The 23,240-nt window shown below is 47.5% G+C and overlaps 1 protein-coding gene across 3 annotated transcripts in view; it reads right to left on the reverse strand.

Annotated features, from left to right (window-relative positions):
- ABTB3 (ankyrin repeat and BTB domain containing 3) overlaps nt 1-23,240 on the reverse strand; it is a 351,655-nt gene that overhangs the window by 37,354 nt on the left and 291,061 nt on the right. For 2 of the 3 annotated variants that reach the window (XM_032168795.2, XM_032168797.1), the window contains 7 exons: nt 11,610-11,775; nt 9,101-9,190; nt 6,814-6,915; nt 4,793-4,886; nt 4,539-4,674; nt 3,600-3,820; nt 1,816-1,994 (listed from right to left, as the gene is read on the reverse strand). In XM_032168795.2, the coding sequence (XP_032024686.1) occupies nt 1,816-1,994; nt 3,600-3,820; nt 4,539-4,674; nt 4,793-4,886; nt 6,814-6,915; nt 9,101-9,190; nt 11,610-11,775 (988 nt within the window). The remainder of the gene's footprint in view (nt 1-1,815; nt 1,995-3,599; nt 3,821-4,538; nt 4,675-4,792; nt 4,887-6,813; nt 6,916-9,100; nt 9,191-11,609; nt 11,776-23,240) is intronic. The other variant, XM_032168796.2, reaches the window with a different exon arrangement.

A 23,240-nucleotide genomic window follows, 5' to 3' on the forward strand; every position in this document is an offset into this window, starting at 1 on the left:
TACAGGCATGAGTCACCATACCCAGTCAGCCTGATTTTCAAATGACTGACTATTGAGCGATGGGAGCACCCACCACTTCTGTGAATGGAGGGTATTTTGTATGCTTCAGCCTGTAAATTCTTATAATCATGGGCTCAGGTTCTGAGAACTATTTCCTATTTAATGAGCTGTCCAAGTCAAACACATTGTGGCTCCAGGCAAAACAAAGTGTGGTGTTAGATATCGGGAGAGTGGCGGCCCTTTGGAGGATAGCAGCGGAATAGGGTGTAAGGGGACCACTTGGGTGCTAGTCATGTTCCATTTCTCGGTCTGGATGAGGATTGTACAGTTTGTCTATCCTATGAAAATTCATTTGGCATTGTAGTTATGAGCTGGGCACTTTTCTGTACATATGTCATACCTCAAAGTAAAGTTTACTTTAAGAACGCACAGGTTAGGTTTACTTAATACACAGAACGTCTCAATAAATTCGAGAATTCCCAGTATAGCCTGAAGAAAAGTTAAAAACAACAAACAAACAAAGAAAACCTCAAAAATGATAGAACACCAGACCCTGGGAATGTTTCTCACTAAGACGGTTTCTTAGGTGATTTCAGGTGAAAGCCTCTTTATTCATTTACTTATTTTTAAGTGGGGTGGCGAGTTTGGTTTTGAAATACTTCCAGCAGGTTTTACTCCTCACGGACTCACCGAAGCTTGTTACCCTAGGCCTGGTGCACCTGCTCCCATTTGGGGTCCTGGTGGGTCTTGACCTCAAGCACAAATCTAGCCTGCAGGTGGCCCAGGGACACCGGGCTAAGGACGGGCGCTAATGTGAACACCTAATGGGACTCGCTTTCCACCCGAGGCCCAGAGCTCCGAAAGCAGAGATGCTGTGTTGCTGCCTCCTTGCTGACGGGCCATCCCTGCTGCATGGAGGAAGCAGCCCCATGTCCCCTCTAATACCCCATGGACAGTCACACAGCCCAGCCCGGCAGGGAGACCCACACTGCCCTTTGGTTCAGAGGCCAATTTCCCCTGAGACTTCCCAGGCTCCGTGGTAGACCCCAGAGTTCCACAAAGGCTGTTCTGGGGCAAAGAGGTGAGAGGGCTGGTGCTGGGGCCCTGCAGGGACTGGAGTGTCTAGAGAGCATCACCAAATGACCCCAAAGATATTTTTAAGAATTAATGTCGTAATAGTCGAAAGACTGGACTGCTGTTATGAAGAGGCTGCATTTCCCTGTTGCTGGGGATATAGGTGTCAGCAGGGGTCAGAGCTAGGTTCATTTGACCCTCTTGACCTGAAAAGCCTTCTCCCAGGGCCTGGCTTTTCAGAAACCTCAGCAGGGTCTGTGTTCTGTTTATCCAGAAAGCTGCAACCATTTCCCTCATCCTGTCGATTCCTATCGTCCATCCCCGCGTGGTCTAGTCTCAGCACCTCAGGGTACCCACCCTCCCATTCCTCCTTCCTGAACTCCCACACCTCTCCTAGCCTGCACCCCCAAATTTAATACTGTTGTACCAACTGTCTCATAATGCTGTTGGGGCACACATGTTGGTATCATCTCTCCAGCTCTTCTGCACGTTCCTTGAGTTAGAAAATATCTAAGCAGTCCATGTGCCCAAGTGCCTTAGCTCACGTGGATGCTCAGCAAGACAGCTGCCCACAAATGAGCGCACAGGTAGCTTTCGTCTGCTGGGGTACGTTCGCCACTGGTCACTATGACCGTAGTGATCCCACTCAAAGGGGAACACCAGGCTAAAAGACCGTTCAGATCTGGGAACCTACGGCTTTGTTCTCTGCCGATGACCACAACAGCCTCAAACCCCACGTACCTTGCTCGCTTTCAGGATCTCAAACATCAGGGGCAGGCCTTGGGTAACGAGCTCCTCCGTGTATTCCTCCTCCTGAATGGTCTTAAACTCCTTTAACAAGCACTGGATGAGAGGCCTGCGGTGCTGCTGGAAGGCGATCCGCAAAGACTCCAGCCATGTGTGCAGAGTCCACGGGACGCCTGGAGCGGGAAGAGGAGCCAGGGAAGGTGGCAGGGGAGGGGGAGAGAGAGGGGAAAGGCGGAAAACCAGAGGAGTAGGCGAGTTTTTATCTGGAAGTTGGCTTTTCCCCAGGACATTACTAAATGACGAGACCAAGGGATTGACTTTCAACGAATAGAACCAGTGTAGATTTTTTCCCAAAGACCTGCAAAAGTTGAAATTAAAGGTCATAATTCAATTCGCTCAACTATGGGTGTCCATCTCTGCATGCTACTCTTATTATTAGGGGCTGCATTTCACAAGATATAATCATCGTGTAGCACACTGGAATTATTATGCACGCTACTTATGCATATTCCATACTTCTGGATTCTGAGTGCGTAGGCTCCATCCCCTCTACTTACTGGGGAAAGAAGCTCAGGGGGGAGAAGAGTCTTGCTCAGGATTAAAGAGTGGTTGTGCCCAAGGATCTGGAACACATCCATGCCCACATGAGAGCTTAGAGTTGGTGAAACCCATTGGTGGACTTCACCATTTACAGCTCTGGCTAAGACAGATATTTATACCCGAATAAGAAGACATGGGAGGATATTTCTGCTGCTCCTCTGTGCAAAACAACATTTCCATCTGCAGGTACTTCATCAGGTCTTCCTCCTTTAACAGGGGCCTCTCCAGCAGCTGATTGCTATAATTTGCCTCTCCCCTCTCATGCAAAGGCACAGACAGAGGAGGACGCATCTCGCTACTGTTTATAACAAGTAGCCCATTCGGAATCTCGAGCTTCATAATCATGCAAAATAGGCTTCCAGGGCAATGGCACAAACGTTCCATGTACTAACCCCTCCCCACCTTCCCTGGAGAGAGGTCGTTTCCAGAACAGCATTAGGAGGCTTCTTCTCAGTCCTCAGCCTGCCTTAATCTGCCACACCCTGTGTTTAGGGACCCATGGCTAGGTCCGGCCGCTTCCATGCCAGAGCGAAAGCCACTAGGCTGGTGAAGGCTAGGCTAGCCTTGTTCCCCAGACACATGGAGGAGATGGCTCTGGGCTAGCTCACCCAAGGAAGAGCCAGCCCAACCTTCCTGAGAGTGGCTTTGTCCTCTGAAGCTCAACAGGAGTTGTGGTAAGAAAGGGGCGCCCTCACCCTAACAACTGCCCAGTGCTGCTTCGTGGAGTTGGGTGCTCTAAAGGCAGTGATTCCTCAACCACTGGGAACCACCTGGGATGATTGTTAAATATAAAGATTTCCAGCCTTTATCCATCCAGACCCTCGACAGCAGAGCCTCTGGGTGTAAGGCCTGGCAATCGGTATTCAGACAAGCTCCCCCGGTGATTTGAATTCCTGCCCCAGGGTCCAGTGTTTGGGAATCATAGAAAGATGGTCTGAGGATGGGTCTTTGGGGCAGGCAGGATGCTGCTATCTATGGGGACGGTGTGGGCATCTTGGCCTGGAAGTGTTTTGACTGGTAAAGGGGAAGCTCCCTGGGTCCCCTCGTGTGTGTGTGCACGTGTGTGTGCATGTGTGTGTTTTGCATGTGTGTGTGTGCGCGCATGTGTGTGTTCATGTGTGTGTGGACCTAAAGCTAGGGGCACCATGGTGCCTATGGTGGAGGGTGCCCAGACTGACCTATGCTCCTGATATCAATTGTGACATCCACGTAGCCATGCTCAGCGCTGTGATACATGGCCTCCCTCAGGGCCCTCAGTTTGGCCTTGCTGTTGCGGCTGGCGCACAGGGGGGGCGGGGCTGTCTCCGCCAGGTCAGTCCCCTCGGCCAGAATCTCCTCCAGGGACAGGATATCACTCTTCTCCTTCTCTGGCTGGGCGAGCAGTTTGCGGAACACATTCCTGTCAATCATAAACCCAGAGAGGATGACACTCAGAGATGGAAGTGGCTCTGCTGGGGCAGGGCAGGGGCAGGCTGGGGAAGCAGGGGGCCACTAACTTGGGTGGGGGGATGACGAGATCAACGGGTGGCACTTTCAGAGGCCTAATAGTGGGTACCACATTTTGGGGATGGAGGAGATGATGGGGCATGACTGGCCTTGTTTCCTTGAGGCAACTTGGAGCTAAGTGATTTCCTCCAAAATCTAGAAGGCTCTAGAACTCTGCACTTGTCACTGTCAGCCTGCCCTCTCTCCAAAGTGAATGTGCTCTGCTGGGGGTTGTGTGTAATAAAAGCTGATGATCAGGGGGGAAATTCAGAAGGAGATGTAGAAGGGAAGTCACCAAACATGAAAGGTTTTATTATTTTTAAAATGGATTCTTACTTCGTGACAGCTGACATGACGTGCTCTGAGCAAAACCGACCAACAGTGATGTCTCTCTGTGAGTTTAAAGCTGGCCGGGAGCGGGTAAAATAAAGCATTCTGAGTGGATGTGCACTGCATGGAGTTGGCTGTCAGCTGGCAGGTAGGGTCGCTCTGGCCAGGCCTGGGGCCTGGACCACCTCACACTGCCTCTGGGCCCCACATCCAGAGAGACAATGGGTCTGGGGTAGGCCTGGGAATCTGCATTTTTAACAAACACCACTCGGGACCTCTGGCTCTGGCCCATCCTAGCCTACCTGTGTCCGTGGGCTGCAGCCTGGCTGAAAGAGTTCATATCACCCTGGGGGGTTGTAGAAATTCCATTCCTGTACATGGTTCCTATCAGGGGATCGGCACCACGCTCCAACAGCAAACTAACCAGCTCAAAATTTCCTGCAAGCCCAGAGAAGGGGGTTTTATAAGAGAATAAAGCAAAAATATAGTCACAGGCACTTCAAGGGCCAGGATGCGCTGGAGCTCCCTGGCCAGGGTGAGAACCGGCAGCTCTTACCTACAGCAGCTGCCAGCTGGAGGGGCGTTTCCGAGTAGTTCTCCTCGCCGTGCTCCACTGAGCCTTCCACCTTGGCCCCAGCATCCAGGAGGAGCTGCAGAGGAAGAGCGGCCATTGAGACGGTGAGAGGAGATACGCTGTGCACAGGCGTCAGGAAAGACTGCTGGGATGGGTGAGATGCCAGCGCTCCTTCCCTCCCTCTGGGTCGGTGACTGCGTGCACAGGCTGGAGGGCAACTGTACCTTGGAGGATGAACTGAGAGCCTCTCATTGCTGCTAGCTACTCGGAATGTGTTCCATGCATAACAGCATCAGCACCACCTGGGAGCTTGTGGGAAATGCTGACTCTCAGGCCCCACCCAGGTCTACTGAATGAGAGTCTGCATTTTAACAAGATCTCCAGGAGATGTATACATATATCAACATTTCTAGAAGCACTGGGCTAAAGGTCCTTGGCACAGGAATACTGGGAGACTCCCCTCCTGGGCTGGTTACACAAAGCCTCAGAGGGCACTAGGGTAGCCTCGTCGAACCACAGACTCTCAAGAGTTCCGAAGGACTTTGGGAGGCCTCCTGGGGCCCCACCTGGATGGCCCTGAGGACAGTTTAGGAAATGCTAAGGTTTCTGGCCAGCAAGATCAGTTAATAAAGTGGCAGAGTGAGCTTCCAGAAGTTTTGCTTCATAAGACTTCATTCTGTGCGACCCCTGAGATAGCTGGGCTTCCTAAAGAGGTAGGGATTCTGTCTACGCCTGGTCTCATTCACAGTGAATGTGCTGTCAGTACTGCTGATGGAAAATGGGGGAAAAATCTGCTATCTTTACTGCCTACCTAGGGCTCCCTGAGGGCACGGCCATGGGGGAGCCACCTACTTGGCACTCTGTGATCACTGGCCCTGCGGCAGGGCGGTGGCCTGACTTCTGTGTGGCTTTGCTTGGCTGCTTACTGTTCCCACTCCTGATTTAAAGGTCGGGAATGTCCTTGCATGTTAAAGAATGACATCTGTGTCCACCAGACCACCATCCAACCCCTTCTTTCTAAGTTTCCTCTACCAGGAGTGGACTGGGCATACTGTTCTATAGGCAGAAGCCAGCTCTCAGTGTGACACGTTACACTGTCAGCCTCCTGAAATATGACCTGGGATCTGTTCTAAGGATTCTCATGACCCAGGAAACAACAAAGGATTCCCATGAAATTCCAGCATTGCAGAGCTGTCCCTGCTCTGAATAGAATCAAGAGGCATGGACCACACAAAAGGAGGTGAGTTCCTGATGTGCCCAAAGCTCAGCACTCACTACAGGACCAGGTGCAGTCATGAACTTGGATGCTGATCTCTCTTTTCTGATGAAGTAAAGATCAAGCTTATGATTTAGAATGTACTGTTTGGCTGTTCACTGAACACCAACTCTATAACAGCCAGAAAAAGTACAAGCAATACCCATTCATATGCCCAAAGGACCTCCAATGAGGACATGTCACTGTGCTTGGAGCTGTTTCAGAAGACATATGGCCAAGGCCCTACTCTAGACCTCCTGGACCTGATTCTCAAGAAGTGGGATCCAAGCAAGTGTCTTTTGGAAACACCCCCTTGATGTCTTAGATGCGTCTTCCCACTGGCTGGAAACCAGTAGATTCTACACAAACACCAGGGGTCACACCTAAGGGAAGGTTCTAAGGTATCGATAGCAACCAAGTCTCATGTTCATGTTGCGACAAGCAAAATGAACCAATCCACAAAAACAGCTGAAGCCCCACCCCAGAGCAACCAGGAAGAACTTCATGGGTCTGCCACTCTGTGTGTGAGGCTGTGTGTGGATATGTGATCATTTCATATTGGTTAAAGCCTGGCCATATAGATCATTACATATAACATTTGTATTCACATGATATGAATATGCTATATTGAATTGCAGTTAACCAATATGAATGTCTTAGAGAATATGCATGCTGGGAGAGGTATAGATGTGTGTTATGGAAGAGGTAAAATCAAAGGTCAGATGTGGATAGGGAAATACGTTAATACCTGAACTACAGGAATATGTCCATGCAACACAGCAAAAGTCAGAGCCGTCCAATGGCGGGTCTCGGGGTGGACGGATGGATATTTATGAGGAGTACTGACAACCTATAAACAAATTGAAGTTATTTTCAAAATGTGACCTTCACAATACTTAGGCTAGCAAATCTGACGTATCTGTGGCTGGGCACATGGGCTAGAGATGGACAAAAAGACATCCTGGAAGATGCCTTGGGAAGAGCTGGTGATACAGGGCAGGGATTTTCCACTGCTGGATGCTCCAAACACCTCTCGCCAAAGCCGTGGATCTGTTCTGCTTGTGTTTGTAAGAACAGAGACCAAAGCGATTCCCCAAAGGCAGGACAATGGAAGTCCGTGTTTTGGAGATTTTACCCTTGAAGGCAGTGAGAAAATGTCTCAGTGACTTTATGTCCTCTGTGCTTAAGAAGGACTCCTTTGCTCCTCCTCTGAAAGGAAGTAATGGATGATTCTGATCGCCTCTCAGGTGCTTTGGAGAAGCTGTAATGGCGGTTACAATGAGCTAGCTTTCTGGCCTGTCTCCTTCTTCTTTCTACCTAGCAGAAGGTGGTGGTTCTGGGAGCTACAGGATGTCAGAGAGCATGAGATGCCACTACCATGCCATCCACACTTTGAAGAGAGATTCTCAGTGGTGGCAAACCCCAGGCAAGGGATGGTCTGCTTTCAGCTTTCAGGCCAGGGAAGTCCATCGCTCGTCTGATGGAGGAGTTTCACCATCTGATCACAGCTGGCCCCACCCTGTTCTCATTTCACTCTTCTGCCGGCTTCCTGGTTGACAAGGACCCTCTTGTACTACCGAAATATGGGCACAAAGCTTTCCCAGGACACATCATGAATGAACAATCTGAGATTGGTCTTTCAGGATGGGGGCCTAAAAACCCTCCAGGCCAAGAGAGAAGAGACAGGGCAGCTGAAGGCTAGGGTCTTGCAAGATCAGCACCCACATGGAGCTTTTCTCCCAATCACTCCTGGGGTCATGTAACCTCAATGCCTGCTTCACTCAGAGCAGTTTGGTTCACTAAGCATCCACCGGAGGAAGGCCTGAGCTGAGATCCGTGGGATGGGCTAGAGAGGACCGGAGAATGCCCCAGAACCCAATGCTGAGGACCCCTTGCGTGGGTCTGCATGGTGCTTAAGGATTCACAGCAGGAGGGAAAATCCCCACAGATTCCAAAGTTATAGGATCCAAAATGATTCTGGATCCAAAACTATGTCTATTGTCTGCTTTCCTCAGATAAATATAAAACTCACATTAAAAAAACACACACACAGTACTGAGACTGCACGGGCATCTAATTTTGAACTGAAAAGGTTTCCCAGGGTTGCTGAGTTATGATTTCAGCTCATCAATCTCTTTGCTGTCTGATACTGCCAATATCCTGCCGCCAGGGAGAGCAGGTCTTCAGGCAGCATAGAACATGGCAAAAAAGTGACATTTCACCTATGACGAGGTTGGGGTGTGGGTGGAGGGACCAATATGAACTGAGTTCCAAACCTACTCTCTATATCCCTTCTGACAACTATATGAGATGAGTGTGATTATTTTCCCATTCTGCAGATTGGGAGAGAAAAAAGGTTAAGGCACTTGCCCAAGCACAAAAGCAAATCACCATGGCAGCGGTGGTATCAGAACTTGAACCCAAATCTCTCAGATTCTAAGGCCAGTGTTGCAAGGGGGAGGGGAGGGTTTCTGGGGGGCATGCTTTCCACCAGACCCCATTGTCTCAGGGAAGCTCTGAGATTAGCTTTAAGATGTGTCAACTCAGCCAACAAGGTGAGCCAAAGAGGGTTTGGAGGGGGAGCGTGGAGGATCTGCGGGAGGAAGACTTCAGTTTAGGGATTGATTCAGTGCCTCCTTTGCTGTGTGTTAAGTGGAAAGAGAGGGCTGATGGCTCAGGAGTGCTCCTTCTGCCCCATCCTAGAAGAAATTGATCAGCCGTGGGAATCAGGAACTCTGGAAATCAGGACTGCCGAGCTAAGGAAAAGCCAGTGCTCCTTGCAGCTATGTTGGTTGTTTTAAAACATAACATACATGCAGGCAGCTCCTTGGGGTTTGGTTGGGCTGGGGCCTCAGGATGGACAAAATCTGTCAGGTGGTCTCACCAGGGCCACAGCAACTAAAAGGACACAGGAAAGAGCTATCTGTTGCACTGTGCACCCTCAGCGGCAGCTCTTGGGAGAAAAAGCCCCCCTTTCGTGCTTGCCTTCCCCTGGGACTGCCGGCGAGGGGCCCTGCCGGCCTCTGCACCCTCACCTCCACATTCAGGTCAGCTCCGGCATCCAGCAGCATCTGAACCATCGCCTCGTCCCCACGGACGCAGGCATACATCAGGGGAGTCATGCCCTGCGGTGAGTTAAAAACCAGAGAACGGAGAACGTTTACAAGGTGGCTGTGGTCAGTCGACAATAACAAATGGAAAATCTTACTTGTGTTTCGGAGGCCGTGCTTGTGCTCTGGCATGACAAAAATAAAGTGCAGCCCTGTGACTCGTAAGGTCACAACCCTCCACATGTGGAAACCAAAATAGAGGCGACGAAGGAGCCTCCACGGCCTTTTCAGCATTTATCTTTCCTTGCCTTGGAGGATTTTCGTTCGTCTGTCTGTCTTAGGGTGCAACAGACCTAAGGGTGTTTGCTAAACACTTAAAGCTCTTAGGAACTTTCTAGATTGATTCTGCAATATCAGCCCTAAGCTATCTCATTGGTAAACACTGTTTATCTGACATTTTCTCTTTCACAATATAATAGTGTCATCTTTGCTCTATAAAAGCTGCTGGTCAGCATCACGGAAATTGAACGCCTCTGAGCATGTGGCATTGCCCATCACTGACATCTGGTTTGACATGGTCATTTGCAAGCAAAAGGCAAGCAAATGAGGAATGGCCTTCAGGAATACCAGATTCACCAATGACTCGTGCTTCTATAAACGAAGCATCGCAACCAACAGAAGGAAAGGATGGATTTTCAATAAACAGTGTCACAAAGTCAGTTATTTGGGAAAACATCCAAATTAGAGGCTTTTCTCACACCACACATCAAAATCATTTCTAGTTTGATTAGAGATGTACGGGAAAAGTTAAAACCATAAAAGATATCTAACTGGTTTGTGAATCTATTTCTAGGCATAAAAGGAGTGGAAGAAATCACAAATGAAAATCATTACAGCATTGAGGACATATAATTGAAAACATTATAAGCAAAATCAGAAGGTAAACAATGAATTGAGGCATATTTATCACATTATAACAAAGGATTATGTGCCTAATACGTAAACAGCGCTCCTGAATAAAGAAGAAAAACAGTAAAGCTCTAATGAAAAACAGGCAAAAGATAAGCAGAAGAGTTAATAGTGAACACACATATAGCTGGAGGGTGTGTAAAATGAAACAAAAGTTCTGGGAAAGTAATTTAAGATTGAGAACCTTAAGAAAAGCTGGTGCGTTTGAGCCACTATTTGCATTTTAAAAATTTCCCTAATGAAATAATCACAGATTTGAACAAAGACTCATGTAAATATGTTTAGCCTAGCATTATTAATAAAAGTAATTTGAAACAACCTAAATTCCAACAATTGAGGCCTGGTCAATGAATAAATAATAATGACCATTTTGTATAGCCATCAGAAGTGATTTTAAAAAAAGACACTGGGCCCAGTGGCTCCTGCCTGTAAACCCAGCATTTTGGGAGGCCAAGATGGGAGGATTCCTTGAGGCCAAGAGTTTCAGACCAGCCTGGGCAGTGTAGCGAGACCGTGTCTCTATAAAACATATAAAAATAAGCCGAATGTGGTGGTGCACACCTGTAGTCCCAGCTCCTCAGGAGGCTGAGGCAGGAGGATCTCTTGAGCCTAAGAGTTCAAGGCCAGCCTGGACAACATAATGGGATCTCATCTCTTAAAAAAAAAAAGAATATTGAACAATATTGCAAAGTAACTTTAATATAAAATATTGAAAAAGGCAAGGTGTAATAAATCACTGGGGTTTTAAAAAGAATACAAATATACATGTATGTCTGTGTTTGTGTGTGTGTATATTAGAGCTCCTTGGTGTTGCTCAATAAAATTATTATAGCTGTAGTTAAATAAATAGTCCCTGTCATTCCCTCTCTGGAACTCACTGCATGAGCTGCCATGTGAGAAGCAGCCCCATCTGTCCCTTGTGACTTTCCATGTGAGACTTGCATTTATAACTGCTGTTTGTTTTCTCTGTCCATGACGGTTCACCACACAAGGTATCTCCCTGACTGCTGGGCCCACATGTCTCTCACTGTATCTCAGTTTCAGGAGTTAGGGGGGATAGCTGCCTATCTCTGAGGCGCCTCCTAGGGTCCCCAGAATGACTTTTGTGTATCTTAAACATACCCTAAATGTTTGATGAAATCTGTCTGGGCTTGTCCTGTGCAGGAACAGACAGACAAGCAGAGAACTAATTTTAACCACGATGGAAGAAGGACTTGAAGGACAGATACTAAATATAAATGATGGTTACATGGTGATGGCATTATTTCCTTTCTGGAATGGGCCTATTTTTCCTCTCTTTTCCATTTCAGCTGCAATGATCATGTGCTACTTCTATAAAGATGAACCACAGCATTTTTATAAGATATTTTAAAAACTGAAGAAAAACACAAGCAAGCAAGCAATCTAAGCCGTCAGCAGGGGGAGCCTCTGCCCAGCGCCTGCGGTGGGGATTCACCAGCTGTCTTGCCAGGGGTGATGCACATGGAGGATGTGCGGAGCCTGTTCAGACCCTCGGACCCTGTACCTGTTCGCTCATGGTGTTGATCCCATCGGGCCCCAGCAGAGACACCGCCTGCTTCACCAGGTCTGTTCGTCCACAGTTCAGCATCCGGAAACCCAGGTCCTGCTTAAACTTGGCTTCGATGGCCACCGCATCCAGCTTTCGAGATGCACAAAAGCAGTCGTCCGCCCTAAGGAAGGGAAGAGACATCATGCGGGTACAGCGGCTTCCCAGAGGGGTACAGGGGCAAACTCTGCAGGAAGCACCCTGGGACATTGCATTTGCTTTTCATGTAAATTGCCTGTTCGTAGGCTCCAATTAAAATGATTGCCTCCGGATGTCTCTTGATCCTTTGTCCTTTATGACTGCTGTGAATCTGTCTAGTCTCCTGTGTGCTCTCATAGCATACCGAGCTAAGTCACATAACGACCAATACGTACTGAATATTTACTATGGACTAGGCACTCTCACTAAGCTCTTTGCATGAATTAATTCATTGAATCCCCACATAACCCAAGAGGTAAATCTTACGACCCCTCTTTTACCCATGGGGAAACAGACAGATAAGGGCCCTGCCCAAGGCTACACAGTGTGAAAGCAGTGGAGCTAGGAATTGAGCCCAGGTGGTCTGTGCGGAGAGCTGGCCTGTTTATCTACTGTCCCCCTGTCCTGCAATCACAGGACTTAACTGTTTGCCTGTTTATTTGTCGGACTGCCCGCTCTAGGCTGGGGACTTCTGAGAGCAAGGGCCTTGTCTGTTGAGCCTCTCCATCCCAGGGCCCGAGAGGGCAAAGCACACAGAGGTTAATGGGAGCTGAATGAACACAGACTGGGTGGATTCTCTGCATTCAAAACAGTCGCAGTCGCAGGACAGAGAACCGGCAAGATCAAACAGGAATATAAATGGCAAGGTGCATGGGAATTTGTCACCCAGCCAGCCCAGGGCATTGAGAAAGAGGTTAGGGAAGGGTGGGGAGGAGAATCAATGGAATCAAGAAGGTGCTACACATTCTGCTTGTAAAGGATGTTACTTCCTTCTCACAATGAACTGATCAATCAATTAATTAAATCAAATCACTAAGCATTTATTGAATACCTCTTGTGCTAAGCTCTGTTCTAGGTGCTGAAAACACAAAGGTAAACATGTCACCATCCCTGCCCTTGGGGCCCCACTGCCTGGAAAGGGAGAGGACACAGCCATGGGTTGTTATAATTCAATGTGGCAAATGCAAGGATTGAGGGGTCAGAGGCACGCACTGTTATAGAATACATGCGCTGCAGGAGTGCAAGGAAGCAGCCAGAGACTAGGAGATCCAGAAAGGCTTCCTGGAGGAGATGACCATTGGGCTATCTGTGTCCTTATTTTATTTTATTATTTTTGAGGCAGGGTCTTGCTCTGTCGCCCAGGCTAGAATGCAGTGGTGCAATCATAGCTCACTGCAGCCTCAGACTCCTGGGCTCAAGTGATCTTCCTGCCTTACTTACCCCAGTATCTGAGACTACAGGGATGCACCACCACCCACACCCAGCTCATCAAAAAAAATGTTTGTAAAGACAGGGTCTTGTTATGTTGCCCAGGCTGCTCTCGAACTCCTGGCCTCAAGCAATTCTCCCACCTTGGCCTTTCAAAGTGCTGGAATTACAAGCATGAGCAACTGCACCTGGCCTGTGTCTTAACTCAGAAGATAGGAGAAGAGAGAGCAGAAAAGCTTTGAGCAGGGCCAGTATGAGCAAAAGTATGGTGTTGAGACATGCAGGCTGTGTGAAGGTAACCATGGAGGTTTCAGTGTTTCTGGGGCATAAACTTCTAGGCAGAAGCTGAGGTAAGCAGGGCCTAGAGGACCTGTGACGTAGTCCTTAAGGCTTCAGACTTTATCCTTAAAAGCTGTGAGGGGAGTGATATGGTTGGATGGCCAACCCTAGGAGAGGATGGAGGGTGGGCCTGAGGCAACCCTGGAGGCCAGGAGACGTGCTGGAGCCAACTGAACTAGCTGAGTGGACAGAAACCACTGCCAAAGTGTGAAGTGATGAGGGGCTGAGTTGAGACGGTGGCTACTGGGATGGAGCAGAGGGCGTGGACTCTGACTTCTCCATGTGTGCCTGCCGGCTTCTCAGATATGCACCACCCTTGCCCAGAGGCAGGTGTGTCAGCCGGAGTCAGAGCTGTCCCAGACCCCTCACACTCCCCCTGCTTGCTGACTCAGGGGGTGGGAACTAAGGGGAGGAGCCGACTGTTCGAGATTCCTGGCTCTGTTCCTGCCTCTAATGAACCCACTTTGTGGTGGAAGAAAGGGCGAAGTTTGTGAGGAACGAGAGGGGGCCATTGTTCCAGGTTTATGGCGCTGAGACTCCTGAGCACCTGAGGAGTGAACGACCACAAGAGCCCCAAGAAGTGAATGCGATGTGTGTGCCCCTGGCCTGTCCCTGGGTTCCTGACACATCACTCATCTCTGCGGAGGAGCCTTGGTCTGAAAACTATTCCGGAATGGGAATCCAGGGGTAGGAGATGCTTTGGCTCGATGCTAGACACGAAGCGTTTGCTTCTGGCCACCAGGGGGAGCTGCTGGGACGCAGACGGACTCCAAGGAGCGGAGCCAGAAGCCTGGTGTTGCGATGGCGCGGGGGGCGGGGGGGGGGGTCTGATCTGCACACCTGTCTCAGGACCTAAATGTCAGGCCAGGCCTCCAAGGGCCTATTTGTAGGAGAGCCCTGGGAGGGACAGTGAAAGGTACTTAGGGGCCCAGAGTTGATCAGAATCTGGACTCCAGGATTAAGGCCTTTTCATGGCTGGTGGGAAAGTCAAGAACACCCCAACGCTGTTGGAAGGCTCCCCAGGGAAGACAGAGGGCTATCCCGGCAGTGGCGGAGGGCTGGCTGGAGGACCGGGGCCTGGCTTCAGTCTGTGGCATCAGCATCCGAGACCTGAGCTTCTAGGGAACAGAACGTGGCTGAGCCATAGAACTTCTTGGCCCAGCTCATGGGGGCCTTGAACGTGGCTCTCCTACAGCTAGGGTTACCAGATTTAGCAAATAAAAATACTTGAGAAATATTTCATGGGACACACTTATACTAAAAACATTATCCATTGTTTATCTGAAACTGAAATTTAACCGGGTGTCTTGACTTTTATCCAGGAGAGGGCAGAGACTAGGGGCCCAGAAAGAACACAAGGAGAAACCATGGATCCATTGTTTATCTGAAACTGAAATTTAACCGGGTGTCTTGACTTTTATCCGGGAGAGGGCAGAGACTAGGGGCCCAGAAAGAACACAAGGAGAAACCGTGGATCCTTCCAGAATGTAAACACAGCATCTATCTCCAGGGGAAGAGGGGGGGACCCTTGCTGCAGCTGCGGGCTTCATCCAAGGGACCAACGATCCCTAAACAATGGGTAAGGAAGGAGCTTCAGGCAAAATGAACGTGACAGAGGGAGGCGGGCCAGAGTAAGAGAGCAAGGTCCCAGAGCACACATCACAGAGGCTTCCGAGAGACGTGCGCACAGGTCTGGGTGTGTCGTGCTGAAAAGTCTGGACCCTCGATTGGGGTTGTGTGTGTGCAAATCTCAGGGAGGTATCAGATTTGACTCACTATAGAGAAAACCTTTCTTCTCACAGACCACTATCCAATTCTGGAAGAGGCTTCTTTGTGAAAGCAAGATCTCCCTTCTTGGGAGCAAAGATGCTGTAAATTATTGTCACAGAAATACACCCATTGGAGTTTCTTCTTTTTTGTCTAAGTTCCTTCTGATATCCTTCATGCTTGATGGATTCAATCAAATATGCATTTTTGCATGAAAAATATGCATTCTTCATTCCATATGACTGGATAAACGTTACTGGGCACCTACAGTGTATGCTGGGCCCCACACTACGGGGCTACAAAGGTGGGAGACACAGACCCTGTGTTCACAGAGCTCACAGACTCGTAAATGAATAATTCCAAGAACATCAGGAGAAGTGTTTACCAGCTATCGAGGTACTTGATTTTAATTAGAAAGAGACAAATGGCAAGAAAATTACCGTAGCTAAGATGATGATAATTGTTATTACAGGAAGCTGACATTTACTGAATTCTCACTATTGAAATGTAAGCTCTTTCTATGTATGAACTCAAACCATCACAACAAGTCCTGATGTAGGTAGGAGCTGCTGGAAGCCCCACTCCACAGATGAGGAAACTTTAAGAAAACTGTCCAAGTCACAGAGCTAGTAAGTGGTGAGCCAGGTTTTGACCTGACCCCCCATCCTGCCCTCTTCAGTGGGACCTGACCCTCTCCCTCCACCATGCCTATGACTCCACACATATAGCTGCCTACTTGAGCTCAGCTATGGATGGCTCTCAGACCCTCAAATTTAGCAGGTCCCAAATGGAACTTTTCATTAACATACCTATCCCCTCCCTCCAAACTTGTCCCTCAGTCATCCCATCTCAGTAAACAGCACCACTGTCCACCCAGGTACTAAGGCCGGAACCTTTTCTTATGCCCTTATCCATTCCATCAGCTGTTGGTTGTGCCAATGAAATCCCAAATCCATCCACTTCTCTCCACCTCTACTGCCCCACCTGGGTCTCAAAGACCAGCATCTATCTCTGAGATATCCAGTTACTGCCACAGCCTCCTAGCTGGTCTTCCTGCTTTCATTATCCCCATCCAAACCAGTCTCTTACACAAGGTCAGAGTGAGCTTAAAACATAAATAGAACCATGTTACGCCCCTGCTTAAAACCTTCCACTGCCTTCCAGTATACTGGGGATAAAGTCCAGCTCTCCAGGAGGGGCCTGCTGAACTCTACAGGCTCTGGGCCCTACCCGCTTCCCAGCTTCTCTCCCTCCTTCACTCTGTAACAGCAACTCTCCTCTTTCTTCTGACCCTTCAACAGGCCGTGGCTTTCCTGCCTAGAGGACTCAGCTCCTGTGGTTCCCTCTCCCTGGAAGGTCCTTCCCCTGGCTCTCTGCAGAACATCTCTGATACGTCCATCCAAGCCAGGGCTCTCCAGGCCAATTTTGTTTGTCTCCTTGTTAGCATTTTTCACAGTTTGTGACTATTTCATTTACTTAAAAAATGTTTGTTTTTTCCAATAGCATGCCAGCCTCCGAGGGGCAGGACCACATCTATCTTGTTGTCTATTGTATACCCATCAGTGCCTGACACACGCTGTGCCAATGGACAGGTGAGACATGCATGATCTACCATTCATTCTTTTAAAAAAATCAATTACATTTTAACTAACCATTAAGCATGCTGTGTATTTATGGTGCACCACATGAATACACTGTGGTATGGCTAAATCAAGCTAATTACCATATTCATTACTTACCTCACATACTTATTTATTTATGGTGAGATCGTGTGGTGTTTTTCTTTCTGTGCCTGGATTATTTCACATAACACAATGTCCTCCAGGTCTACCAACTTTGTCACAAATGACAGGATTTCCTTCTTTTTTTTTTAGGACTGAATAGTAATTCCACTTTGCATATATACAACATTTTCTTTATCCATTCATCTGTTGATAGGCAGGTTGATTCCATATTTTAGCAATTGTGAACAGTGCTGCAATAAACATAGGAGTGTGGATATCTCTCTGATATACTGATTTCATTTCCTTTGGATATATAGCCAGTGGTGGGATTCCTGGATCTTATAGTAGTTCTATTTTAATTTTTTGAGGAACTTCCATACTGTTTTCCATAATGGCTGTAATAATTTACATTCCCACCAGCAGTGTACAAGGGTTCCTTTTCTTGACACCCTTGCCAACACTTTTATATTTCATCTTTTTGATAACAGCCATTCTAACAGGTGTCAAGCGATATCTCATTGTAGTTTTAATTTGCATTCCCTGATGATTAGCAATGTTGAGCATTTTTTCATATACCTGTTGGCCATTTATATATCTTCTTTTGAGAAATGACATGTTTAGGACCTTGGCTCATTATTTTTTTTCTCTCTGTTGTCCAGGCTGGAGTGCAGTGGTGCGATCTCAGCTCACTGCAGCCTCTGCCTCCCGGGTTCAAGAGACTATCATGCCTCAGCCTCCTGAGTAGCTGGGATTACAGGCATGCATCAGAATGCCCAGCTAATTTTTGTATTTTTAGTAGAGACGGAGTTTCTCTGTGTTGGCCAGGCTGATCTCGAACTCGAGCTCAAGTGATCTGCCTGCTTTGGCCTCCCAAAGTGCTAGGATTACAGGCATGAGTCACCGCACCTGGCTTTCACTATTTTTTTTTTTTTTTTTGGGACGGAGTCTTGCTCTGTCGCCCAGGCTGGAGTGCAGTGGCGCAATCTCGGCTCACTGCAAGCTCTGCCTCCCGGGTTCATGCCATTCTCCTGCCTCAGCCTCCCAAGTAGCTGGGACTACAAGTGCCCACCACCACACCTAGCTAATTCTTTGTATTTTTAGTAGAGATGGGGTTTCACCATGTTAGCCAGGATGGTCTCGATCTCCTGACCTCATGATCCGCCTGCCTCGGCCTCCCAAAGTGCTGGGATTACAGGCGTGAGCCACCACACCCGGCCCTCACTCATTTTTTAATCAGATAATTTCCTTGCTATTGAGTTGCTTGAGTTCCTGATATATTTTGGATATTAACCCCATATCAGATGTATGATTTGCAAGTATTTTCTCCCATTCCATAAGTTGTCTCTTCACCCTGTTGATTGTTTCCTTTGCTGTGCAGAAGCTGTTTAATTTGTTGCAATCCCATTTGTCTATTTTTGCTTTTGTTGCCTGTACTTTTGGAGTCATCACCAGAAAAATCATTGCCCAGGCCAATGTTACGGAAATTTCCACCTGTGTTTTCTAGTGGTTTTATAGTTTCAGGTCTTACATTTTGAGCTGATTTGTGTATATGGATGACATAAGGGTCTAATTTCATTCTTCTGCATATGGATATCCAGTTTCCCCAAAACCTTTTACTGAAGAGAGTGTCCTTTGCCATTGTGTGGTCTTCATTCTTGAAAGCAGGCCCCAGAAAGCATCTGTTTATCAATAATCTCTTGGTCATCCAAAATAAATAATAAATAATGGTTCTGGTTACTGAATTTTACCAGCTAAGTCAGGCAAGTGAACTAGAGCAGGTAAGAAACATTTTCCTAAAAATCTATGACAACTGTGGCTTTCTGTTCAACCCAATTTGTCAGAAATGTTTAACTCTGCAAAAAAACGTTCCTGTAGCATATCTTTAAATGTGGCTGAGAGCCCCATGCAGTCTTTCCAGAAAGTTCCTGAAGGATCTCCACCACTGTAAACCAACATGTCCCTCCGTGGCCTGGACAAATAAGTGTGCCCTCTTGAGTGCCTGACTTATTTATGCAGAAATCTATTCAGCTGGTCACCTGAGGCATCACTAGAAGGCAATCAGCTTTATGGTTTTTCCCGTCAAGTGGCTTTCAATGATGCAGTAAAAAATCTGATCAATTTAAGTGAGAGGGCAGCTACCGAGGTGGTCAATTTCTCTGATTCTCAAGTGCCCCAGCCCCAAGAGATAGGCTCAATATCTTCCACCACTTCAGGGACATGACTTTAGAAGGATGTTCTCCAGGAAGCCTGCAGGCCTGAGGACAGCAAGCGATGGCGTTGCTTTCTCTCTCTTGGGAAGGAGGCGGCACCGAGGCGGGGAGTTAATGTATTCTGCGGATCTCTGGATGCTTTGTGAGTGCCAAATGCAAGCTGGTGAGGCCCTGGACATCTTTATGCATTTATTATGCTTTAAAGCTAGCATAGAAATTATGAGCATAAACTCTGGTATCTCAAATCCCAAGTCTGCTACGTGGCAGTTGTGTGATCTTGGGGCCCGTTACATAACCACTTTGTTGCTCAGTTTTCTCATCTGTGCAATGAACTTAGTAATACCTTCTTTACAGGATTTTGGATATGAATTAAATGAGATAATTTGTGTATAGTGCTTAGCAGAGTACTGCGCTCAGCATACAGCTCTCATTAAGTGTCAGAGATCTCCTATGATAACCATTAAATAAATTACAAAGCAAAGTGCAGACTTTGGAAAGAATATACTGTATTTGGAAGAAGCAAATACAGAGACACAGAGACTACAGTCCAAGTGTTTTTTAAGGTCTCAAATTAGATATCATATCTGACAAATACCACCAGAATCACAGTAGACCTTACCCAGTGGGGAAAGCCTGGCCCCCGGGAAGGCTGCCATTCCTGTCCAGCGTGGTTTTGTGAGTGATAGCAGAGGGTGGGGAGGGAGTCAGTGTTAGATGAACGAAGTTTCTGGAATAGTTCAGAGCCCCTTAGGGTGCCGTGGGCCTACCCTACCAGGCTCGTGGCCCTCCTTTTTCTCTCCAATTCCAAGGACCAATCCTGACCTCACTGTTGCTAGAAGGTAACCGGCAGCTCCCAGATTCCCTGAGAGTTTTACTCCTATGTAACTCTGTTAAGCCCACCCCCAAGGATCCGGGCTCGGAGGCCAGGCTGCCATGGTTCATCCCTTGCCTGTGCCCTCGCTCACCAGGCAACCTGGCACAGCTTTAATTTCATTTTGTTTTCTCATATGTAAAATGGGAACACTAATCTTACTTAACATGCTTTATTAGCAAATACGTACACAGCACTTACTATTTACCAGGCATATTGTAAGCTTTTTACAAATACAAACTTGCTTAATCCTCATAATAACCCTACGATGAAGGCATTATTATTTTAAATTTATTTCACAGATAAGGAAAATGGGGCACAGAGGGGTTAATCAACTTGCTCGTTGTCACACAGCTGAGTAGGAGTCAGGATTTGAACCCAGCAGTCTGGCTCCATAGTCCATCCTGCTGATCACTCTGCATGGCCCAGTTCTTAGTGATGTGCTGCCAAACACTGGGCTGCTGTGGCTTGGAAGCACAGGCTTCCAAAGGGATTCCTCATACTATGACTCCGGGGTCCTGTACTGCAAAAGGCCCGAGCAGCCCCAATAACCATGATCACTCATAGAAACACCGCCCTTTATTACGTGCTTATTGTGTTTCACACATGGTGCTAAATAGCCAGTTTTCACCACTTCAATGGATCCTCTCTTGGGAGGAGATCATCATCATTATTCATATTCTACCAGCAACGAAACTGAGGCGAAGGTCTGAGTGTCTGAATCCAAAGCCTTTGCCCTCACAGAGGCAGGAGAGGCTGGTGCCTAAGTCCAAAATTCACATCCCAGTACTTACTTGCTAAGGGATCTCGGGCAGGTGAAAAAAACTCTCTAAGCCTCAGTTTCCCCCTCTGCAAAACAGGGATGATGATAATAGTCTTCACTGTCTACATCTGCAATGAGGTTTAAAAGAGATAATTCTTTTGAACCACTTAGCACGGCGTGTGATGATAATAATTGCCCAATACATGGAATGCGTAATTCATTGCTATGATTTTATAATTGCAGGTCCTCTCTCCAGGGATTTAATCAGGCCATCTGGACACCCCCCCACCACCATCCTTCAGCCACACAATCCTCCAATCCCAGGGCAGGTCTTTCCTTGCTGCTAAGGCCTTTTCCAATTGTTCTAGAGCCTGGTCCCTCTGATCCCAGCCCTCCCTGTGGCCTGTCACTTGCAGGGCCTCGTGAGAGCTCTGCCGTGGCGCCGGTGGCTTCTCACTTCCCTGTGCATGTGTTTCTGTTCTCATTCATCTGGGTCTCACCAGCAGGTTGGCAATCTGCGACACAGCAAGTTCCAAGGCTCCTCTCCAAGGCAGCAGCCATCTGCCTGGGGAGATGCGTGAGAGGAAAAGTCACTTTTCCTTGCTCACATGGAAGATTCCTGAAGCCTACCATTGGAAGGTGCAGGCTGAGGTGTTTGGCTGTTGTGGGGATAAATATGAGAGGATGCAGCCCCATTCTGCTGCTTGGGCCCCTGGGAATTGTGGTTTGGGTTACACTATGGCTCCATCCAGCAGTCAGATTAGTTGTCTTGGAAGAGAGCAAAGATAATAACAATAACCAAAGGCACGGTAAACATTTACAAACAGCTTTCCTAACACACCATAATTAATATCATAATGATGACTGGCATTTATAGACAGCTTTTCATTTCTTAAGTATTTCACATATAATAGCTCAGTTAAATCTTCAAAATAATCTCACAAACTGTGGACTGTTACGCTCATTTTACAGAAGAAAAATTGCGGCATCGAGGTTGCATATCGGTTGCTCAAGGTCGCACAGCTTGTAGGTGATGGAGCTGGCACTCAACCCAGGCATCCTCACTCCTCAGTTCACACCTGTATCTTGCTTAAACCCTCAGGAACCCCAAAAGGTAAGCTTTCATGTCCCCGTTTTACAGATGAGGAAACAGAGACTCAGAGAAGTTACATAACTGGCCCTAAAGTCACTCAGTTCCTTAGACTTCAATTTCCACCCAGATCTGTCTCATTCCAAAGTCCAGGCTCAAGTAAGACCTGTGTTTGTGGGTGAATGCCCATACTCCATCCCAGCCCATTCCGCAGAATTCAACATTACTGAATATCTACTCTGTGCCACACACTGGGGATCCAGAGAGGCCAATAGGATGTGATTTCTGCACTGGAGAACCTCAGAGTCTCAGGGAAATACCATCACTCATTCATTCATACAGACTTTTTTTTGGCTTTTATTATTATTTTTAATTGGCACATAGTAATTCACACATGCATATTTATTGGGCTCCAGTATTGGCCAGGCGCTGGATTAGGTGCTGTGATACAACAGCAAATGAGTCAGAGAGGGGCCCCAGCCTCACAAGACTGTCGTGGAAAAGGAAGTTAAGTGAGCTGTTTGGCTACGCAGGTAACAACATAATTGAAAATGAAGGTACATAGCGGGGAGAAATGAAAGTACAACACTAACTCAAAATAGTAATTAAGGACCAAGTTGCCAGCCTTTCATATTCCTCTGTGGGCATAACAGAGATGGATGGTATCCAGTAGACAATAATGCTGATTTCACTTGTCTGGATACTCAGGATGTCACTGAAGGGCGGCAGGGAACTGCTGGAGTTGAAATGCATGAGGACACAGCACATGTCCTTGCCGTGTTACCTTCAGCAAACTATCCCATCTGTGGCTATGCTTCCACTTTCTCATCCATTAAATGGGGAGAACAGTATATATGTGTTAAGATTTTGGTGAGGATGAAGTGAGATCATACACATGAATCTGTCTTTTTTAGGCTGGGGCACTGTTTATGGACATGCACTGAGAAAATTGGGATGTGTAATACTCATATAGGCTAGGAACATCTAGATGACCTGGACCTAGGCAGCCATCTGAAATTCAGGAGAAACACTCCAGGCAGTCAACACCCCAACACCTGTTCAGGATCTCTGGGGAATTTCATGGTGGCCTTGAAACAACACCTAAACCAAGGATGGCAGACAGGGTTCAACTTGTGCATCAACTCTGATTCACTGCTATGGTTGACTGGAGGATGGTGTCAAGGGGGATTCTGAGGCCATGTCCAGACTTATCCAGGAAGGAGGAACACCCAGACCCTTGAGAACAGTTCTGAAAACAATGGGTAATGCAGGAGCAGAGACAGGATAAGGGCCCAGATGAATGTGGTTGTATCATGGCTGTATCACCCATTAGCTGTGTGACTTTGGACAAATCACATTTCTTCTAACAACTTTAGTTTCCTTGTCTGTAAAATGGGGATCTTAGGCTAGTCAAGCTC

Source organism: Hylobates moloch, unplaced genomic scaffold (genome assembly GCF_009828535.3).
Source record: "Hylobates moloch isolate HMO894 unplaced genomic scaffold, HMol_V3 SCAFFOLD_12, whole genome shotgun sequence".
In the NCBI taxonomy this organism is placed as follows: Eukaryota; Metazoa; Chordata; class Mammalia; order Primates; family Hylobatidae; genus Hylobates; species Hylobates moloch.